Source organism: Tripterygium wilfordii, chromosome 10 (genome assembly GCF_013401445.1).
Source record: "Tripterygium wilfordii isolate XIE 37 chromosome 10, ASM1340144v1, whole genome shotgun sequence".
Taxonomy (NCBI): Eukaryota; Viridiplantae; Streptophyta; class Magnoliopsida; order Celastrales; family Celastraceae; genus Tripterygium; species Tripterygium wilfordii.
The window spans coordinates 7,948,816-7,957,245 of record NC_052241.1 but is presented as its reverse complement, the minus strand read 5'-3'; the positions used below and the strand labels follow the sequence as shown (position 1 = coordinate 7,957,245).

The 8,430-nt window shown below is 35.4% G+C and overlaps 1 protein-coding gene across 2 annotated transcripts; it reads right to left on the bottom strand.

Moving 5' to 3' along the window:
- Positions 1-179: 179 nt before the first annotated feature.
- On the bottom strand, positions 180-6,180 carry LOC120007693 (uncharacterized membrane protein At1g16860). 2 transcript variants are annotated; one of them, XM_038858087.1, is made up of 6 exons: positions 5,984-6,180; positions 1,841-2,581; positions 1,612-1,738; positions 1,360-1,515; positions 816-1,027; positions 180-616 (listed from the first exon to the last, which is right to left on the bottom strand). In XM_038858087.1, exons 2-6 carry the CDS (start codon positions 2,494-2,496, stop codon positions 424-426), a joined length of 1,344 nt encoding a protein of 447 aa, XP_038714015.1. In that variant the 5' UTR covers positions 2,497-2,581; positions 5,984-6,180; the 3' UTR covers positions 180-423. The 2 variants fall into 2 exon arrangements, with proteins under 2 accessions (XP_038714015.1, XP_038714014.1); XM_038858086.1 differs by having other exon boundaries at positions 1,612-2,581.
- Between the last annotated feature and the right edge of the window lie 2,250 nt (positions 6,181-8,430).

Sequence of the window (8,430 nt, the reverse complement as noted above, 5' to 3'; positions counted from 1 at the left end):
CCGGCGCCTCAATCGCCATTTCGACACCATTCAGGGGTGGATTTTATGTCTTTACCGGGCGATCTCGTAGCAGTGGCAATATAATTAATAGGTTATGATTGAATGCATAACCTATTCTTGATTGAAGCATTCTATGTTGAATTTGAAGTTGCATAAACGATCAAGCTTCGAAGGCCAAGTAAAGAAAACTTTCTGCTTCCATAACCTCAAACTGCACAAATATCAATATTCTTCAGTTACAATACATGTATAGACCAACCCCATTATAAAAGCTTTTATAATAATGCTTAAGCATTCTTGAAAACTATACACCAAATTGAGTTAAGACAAAGAGCGTAATATAAAAAAAATAAAAAAAAATTAACAGAAACCACCGCCATAGCCTCTATCACCATTAGCAGTACTCAATTTTCCTGTCACTTACTACACAGGTATGACGTCTTCATTTGATGTATCTTCACATCTCAAAACAATTCCATCAAGCCTAGTCGGAAGGATACATTTGGTCCATTGGCATCCAGTCGCAAACGGCTCAGGTGGAGGTACAATCATTAGCACATTTTCATTTCTCTGAATAACTCCCATCACACTAACTGTACTTCCTTCCTTAATGTACCTGGAAAGGCAGCATTCACAGTTCAATATTACCGATCCAACTTGTCATAAAATTCATCGTGCTATAACTTCAGAAGAACCATGATTTATAATGCATTAACCATTTCACGCAATGCTGTCAATTTGATATACTCATAATACACACAAAGGCTACGTACATACATGGCAGGGGAAACCCTAAGCAAGAGCTGGTCTCTTACCCTTCTTTTAAACGCATTACACGATCATCACTTGAAAGATTTTTCTCACCCAACCACCTCATGAATTCAGGAGACAATTCTTTGTTCGCTGGGTTGAGATCAACAACAAAGGAGTCATCTACAAAAGGAGTAACTGTTGCCCCATTGCCAGTCTTGACCAATGCTCTCAATCCAGATTGGAAATCCGAAATGTAGAAGTCGGCGACATGCCTCTGCCAAACAAATAAGTAGGAAATTGCAGTCAGATTTTTGAAATTGCAAGTCTCAAAACAAACAAAAAAAAATTTAGCTTACCCTTAAAATAAGAAATAAATAAAATAAATAAAATGACTAGTGAGAATTGTATTGCACATTCCCAAGGGATGCACAAGCTAATTTGGTACCCATGTGAATCCTCCAACTACTGGTCTGGACAATTGAAATGAAAAAAACGGCCAGAGAAATAGGGCAGTTAGAGAAACACCGGTTGTAAGAGAACAAAAAATTTCTCCAAGTAGATACAATAAACTGTCGAACAGAAAAATGCAGCCATCATTTCAGTTACCTCTGATGATCTCAACCCCCATGTAAAATGACCATGTGAAGGATTGGCAGGTTTTGAACCCAATCCTCGATACTCGAACAACCTTGTAGACGTATAGACGCATCTAGGAACTCTTTGGAAGGATGATTCAAGGGGAACGTTACCACACGTGACCACCTTCAACAGTTACAGAAAAACATAAAAATGAACCCTTTCAACATAAGTAACTTAAGTACAAGCAAAAGATACTGGTGAACTATTTTTTCCACATACCCCAGAGACCTTCACAAATTGTCCAGTTTTTGTTGTTCTGAGATCAACATCAGAATAACGAGCAATAGAATTTATTCTAGCCCTTTCCCCTCGACATGCATTCCACATGAATATTGAAGCAACTGTGCTGAAAAGAACCACAACAACAATGAGGAGAATAGCATTGTGGAGAGCTCCAATAATAAAAACACTGGCAACAAACCCCATCAGAAATATCAGAATTACAAACCACAATATTCGCTTTGGGAAGTTTCTCCAGAAAGAATAGTCATCGTCTTGACTAATAGTAGTCACAGCTGCGTTTTGAGCAATAGATGACCCCTTATTTTTGAACGACGTGGTTGAATCTAAAGGACCAGATATCTTTCGAGGGGCCCCAGATGAATTCAGAGGCCCTGACGAAACAGGCCCAGATGTAATGAGACCAGTTCCAGCTAAAACACGAAGCATATTGCCAGAGTTTTGCTGACTCACTCCACCAGATTGAGGGCCAGATGTCTTCTTTATGGGCTCCCCATGTTTATTCAGCGGCCCAGAATTTGACTTCTTCAATGACGCAGTTGACAAGCCTCCAGATGATAAAGGACCAGACGTATAGCCAGCACGAGGAGCAGCATTAGGCATCATTGACCCTGACTGTGAACCAGTGCCACCAAAAGATCCACTTCTTGAAGGTGCACCAGTAAGAGGACCAGATTTCCTAGACTTAGAACCATCAGTGGGAATATCGAACATTTTTCCCAGTTCTCCAGACTTCTTAATATCCCCACCAGTGTAAGGCATAGCAGTTGAGCTCATTGTTGGAGTCCTTTCTTTTGGCTGCTCAGGGCGGCCCGATACAAAAAGGCCATTACTGAGCTGATGGGATGGGTATCTTGAACCCATCAGATTTCTTTAAGAAAAACAAGAGGCACGACAACCAACAAGTAACAACCACTCACAGTAGGTGGAAGAGATTAACAAAGCTCCACTGTTTCAAAAATACAAGCAAACAGATTAAGTGCAAAACAGGATCATTCAAAATGATGACAAATCAACTTGAAAAACTTATAACATACCAAAAATAAGCTTATCATTAATCGATGGCAGATGTGGACATAAATAAAGCAGGCACCAACAGAATTACATACAAGTGGAACCAACTTTCGAACAGCTAAACAGAAATCAAAAGTAAAAGAAACAACCAACAAAGAACCAGCAACAACTGACTAAGATAGAGGTTGTCTCCATATTCCAGGCATATTCTTCTATAAAACAGTGCGGATTCAGAAAAGAGAAGACAGATATCACAAATGCTTCTAACTCAAAAAGCAGGACCAAAGGTCATTACGACTTCATCTTTTTAAGCCTTGCCCACAGACCACAAAAAAGAGTAAACCAACCACAAAAATAATAAAGGAAACTAAAATATTAAAACACAATATTAGAATCACCCAACACGGAATGGGGGACGGGAGAACATGAATGAGAACTTGAGAAGAAATAATTATCCTTTCAAAATAGCACACACTGTAACACCAGGTTTAGTAGGGATATACACTTTCTCAAACGCCTAATACTCATAAAATTTATCATTTGGAATTTGAGATTTTCAAGATATTGCAATTGAAGAAATCAAACACAAAAATTAAGAATGTGTGCCTATCTTATCTTTGTTCTTTTTTAATTGCAAAAGAAAGATTTTATTAAATGGCACTAAGAAAGTGTTAACCTCGAACAGAGTACAAAGAAGATAAAGTATAGTACAAGAAATCAAACAACAGAGATAGGCTGAAGTTATATCAAGAAACGAGATTTCAAGAGAAGTCGTTGCACTCTCTACAAACTGGTTCAACTTAGTTTCCTTTGCAGAAAAGCATAAGTTATTTCTTTTTTTCTTTCCACCCAAGCTAACCAGCAAGTCACTAGGGGACACTTTGTAGAGCTTCCTCTTTTACTCCTATTTTTCAAAAGTGCGGTCCAAGCAATCAGCTCTGAGTACAAATTCTCACTCATGACACAGCTCATAGCTATCCAGTTCCATATTATGTGCCAAATTTTCCTGGTGAAGTCACAAGAATTTGTGTTTCCCACAAGGAACATAACTTGGAACCCCACCACAAAGCACCCAAAAAAAGAAAAGGATAATTCAAGGGTGACGCCCGACAAAAGATATTCAGAAGCAAGAAATAGTTGGAATAATAGAACAAAGCAATCACAAACTCAATGATTTGACCACCAAAAGAAATTTAACATCTTCACTTGCAGCAAACTTGCTACCTGGTTGCTAATAGTACATAGGTTAAGAGAGTATATTTTCATATGAGTACAAATTCAGCAGAAAAATTTTTTTTTTAAAGAAAAGAATTGTGGGGGTTGGGGAAGTTGATTTTGCTTATATTACATCAAAACCTTAGAAACCAGCTGCAAGCCTGCAATTCCAATTATTCAAACATAGTTTAAGAAACAAATGATTGAAAAATTCATTTAATGCCTGTGTCCCAATTTGTATGATCATGTGGAAAAGTCAACACCGAAAAACCATTTATGTAAACATAGTTGCTGCAGTCACATTAGTGGTAGGACATCAAGCACATTGATTTCCAAACTACCTCCAATTAACATTCAGGTTTCAGGTTCTTTCTTTTCAGTGCATTAAATAAGGGAAAGGTCAACAATACAGAGTGACCGTGCTTTCGTGTGTCACACACTCACACCAAGAAGGTTGGACAAAAAAAATGAAGCAAATCTCACATATCAAAATTGAAACAAAAAATATATTAAAAACTGAACTTTCTAAATATTTCGCTTTTAAGCTATTCTTGCTTTCTCACAATGTGGACACCATAAGTTGAAACCATTTGACATACAAAGCATATTAGTGTTTAAAATTATTAATTCCTTTTAGCAGTAGTCGGTTGTTACAAAGAAGAAAACATTCACATTATCACATTTTGCAAGTCCTTTTCACTGTTTAATCCTCATAATGCAAAATAAAAAACACTCAAGTAAGAAGTAACGAAAAACGGAACAAGTGCATTGACTTATTTTGCTATTCCTTTGTTCCGAAGCTGTTACAGACCAAAAGATCAAAAACTAACAGAAGTGAGTTGATTCCAAAAGGGAATGGAGTATAATTAGCTTTAGTAGCTTCAACCACAATTTTAAGATCTTTTTGGGAATAGCCACAAATGCCATGGCTTGGCATCGGCAGTTAAGGAATGTGCCATTTTATTAGTGGTGGTGACCAATCTTGGAACATTGTGATAAGTACAAATGCCCAGAATTGGGAATTTGTAAGTTTCAGCAAGTTTATGGAGGCTATTTATGGAATCTCAATCAACGATATTAGAGAGGATTTTCTTATTTGGAGGGTACCCAAGGATGGTGGGTTCATGGCGAAAATCTTCTATAAAGAAATTGCTCAAGTGAATGGTAGTTTTAGTAAAAAAAAGGCGTTCCCATGGAACATTGTGTGGAAGGCAACAGTGGCCTTCTTTGCTTGGGTCGGGAAACGGTTATGGAAAGATTCTCACCATTGGCGACTTGAATAAAAGAGGTTGGCAATTGGTAAATATATGTTTCCTTTGTAAACAAGATTCCAAGATCATCAAACATCTCCTGCTTCTTTGCAATACGTCAAGATCATAGTCGATATGTCAATATCAAATAACTGTTTCACGCCAGGTCATATTGAAATTTGGCTTTCTCCAAACAGTACCAGCAAGCAAACTTCAATTAGTAAATTTTCAGACAAAAGCAAATGTTTACAGTTTAATTCATGTTATATTAGAAGGATGTCAATGTCATGCACAAATTCGAATTTCTGTGAAGAATTTTCCTCTAAGTCTATTATTACCTAAATCTGTATAAGTTCTGAAGTGTATTATAATGTGTGTTTAACAGGACACTTAAACATGTTGAACAGCTGAAAACCCCTAGATCCACATGAAATGGTCAGATTAAAAGTCTTTTACACCGTACTTAGCATAAATTGCAGTAAGAACACTTAAAAAAGATAGTTTCGAAACCATTTAAACACGAAAAAAAGAAAGAAACAGTACTGGTATTCAGAAGTGTAAGTAGATTACTTATATCAAAGATAAGGGTTCTCTCAGCAAGTACCATCATAGCATCTTATAAAAAATCTCCCTCTCATCTTTCAGACATTTAACATTCAATAACAAAAAAAAAAATTATGAATCACAACCGCAAGAAAAATCCATACGATGGAAAACAAGATTAAACAATGTACAATCACGCATAAATTGCAGGATCTCAGATTCGAACTACTTCACCGATATGCCATTTTCGGTGTTTCTAATAAACTGTTGAGTGTTGACAGATCTGAAAAAACAATCCCCCAAAATAGAAAAGAAATGACAGCGCATACCTGTGTTGTAATGAGTGACTTTGAGTGGACCGAGATTGCTACATATTCTGGATTTAGGTTAGAGTTGCTGTGTCACGTCGTCGCAAAACAGTGCAAGAACCAGAGAGTGTGAAGTGAAGAAGAGGATCTGTAAAAGTCGCAGTGAGAAAAGGCAAAATTCACAATCAAAAACAAAAGGACCTACCAAAATCGACGCGTGATTTGTTTTGTTTAGCTGGAATATATATATATATATACTTTGAAAAGGCGAATCAGGACAAAATTATTTTTGAAAAAATATTTTATTTTTATAATATTTTCCTTATTTAGTCTCTATTTTAAATTAGCTTCATTTTACGACATGTAATGTAATCGGCTCGATTAAGTTAATTACAATGAAGATAATTAATTAGCTTGTTATTTTCTATGACTTCCTTGAAGACGTTCTAGTTGATCAATCGATTTTCCCTTCCTTATTTTTTTTGGACACCACTTAGATTATACGTAATAAATAGAAAAAAGGGGTTTCAATACACCCGAAAAAAGTCTAAATCAAGAGTAAGAATCTTTTGACTAATAGACATTATTATTTTGACCCAAGAAAAAAGGTGAAAAATCCAGATCTACGTGTATTTTCAATTCCCCGAAGCATTTCATCGTTTACTACGCCCTTCTTCATCTCTGGGTGCCTAGGTATCCTGATTTAGCTTGCTTATCCGATGCTTTCCTGATCGATCAATTGTTATATTTCTTTTTGAGTCCCGTACCCTAAGCTGGGCGATGACTCCACTCTTAGCCAGCGAGCTTTCATGTTAGCACTCTCAGGAAAGAAAGCCATCGGTACAACAATTGAAAAGGCAAAACGCAGGAACAGGCTCTTCCCCTTGACTGCTGCCAGCTAGTCTTATAGAATCCAATAGTGGCTAGGCTTCAAAACTCCGCTCGCAGGCTTTTCGTCTCTTCATACCTATGAGTGAAGCTAAAGGAGAGTGACTACTGACTGCTTTCTGGCTTAGGGGCGTGCTTTCAATTTCTAATTCACATTGTGGGAGATTTGTGTTCGAGAATTGTGTTCGAGAATTGTTTACATAAGAATGCATTTTTAATATTTATTCAAATATTTTTAAAAACGACTCATAAACAAACAAATCTTTCTAATTTCACGACCATAGTTCAAATCTCCACATTAACACTATGCAATACGCTATTCAAGTATCAGGGTTAAATGGATCGACAGGAAATGATTCACTCATTCTTAAAAAAATAAAATATTAATTAAAACTAAAGAACAAACCCATATAGAAAAAAAATTTGTTGAAAGAGTAGTCCAACTTAGTATTATACGAACAGTACAAAAAAATTTAGCTTGAGTTATGTAAATATTAAAGGAAGTTCACATTAAAAAATATGGAATAAAAGAACATAAAATTACCGAAACTGAAATTTATTTTAACATGTTAAATATTTATTTAAATTTTTTAGAAAGGCTCTCATAAATGAAGAAATTAAATAAAAATTTAATTAAATTACTCGTGGTGACCAAAATGGTTGGAGATTAATATCTTTCTAACCAAACGACCTAAGTTGAACTCTCCACATTAGAATCCTAAGAATAAAGTGATTCAAGTATTAGGTTAAATGGGACAATCGTGAATGGTTCCGCTCATTATACAAAAATGTATATACATATATTAACTTAAAATTAAAGAACAAATTCATATAGAAAAAAGAAATTAACTAGTTGAAAGAGTAGTACAACTTAGTATTACTTATATTCTACGAATGGTATTAAAAAATTGTCTTGATTAAGAAATCAAACATCTTAGATAGCAACATAAAGGAGGGCAAATTAATTTCAATCCTTGAGAATGGACTAGATTGTTTTGACTTACAAGCAATTGTGAATGTCATTATTTTGTAATAATATTCATATTCAATTGTAACACATCACATCTTGTTACAAGTATTTGGTGGTCTACTATTCGATGTTATAATATTCTCATTTTGAGTATTGTTGTAGGATAATGATGAATTTCTAGTTATCTAACAAACACAAGCCTATAAGAATAACTCATAGTTGATATAGGAATCTCGTGTTTTGTGATAATAATTTGATACCTTAAATTAAAGTGCATGTGATGGATTCCACATGCATTTTAAATGCTGTACATACATCTCAGCCATTGAGATCCCAATTGCTGAGACGTCTAGCACTACTCAAACATTACAAAAGGGCTTAATAAATAGGCTAATCATCTATGATAAATGGCGGTTTTAACAAAATTAATCATGCCATAAATTATTGATAAACATAAGCAAACTAATTGTAATTAAGATAACAATAATATCTGGATTAAAATTGACCCATAGCACCTCTTTGAAGCTCGGCTCTTATCAATCCCTTGATCTTGGCTTGCACGGCTTAAACTAATTGACATATTGTTTACTTAAAATGTCAAAAGAGAAAT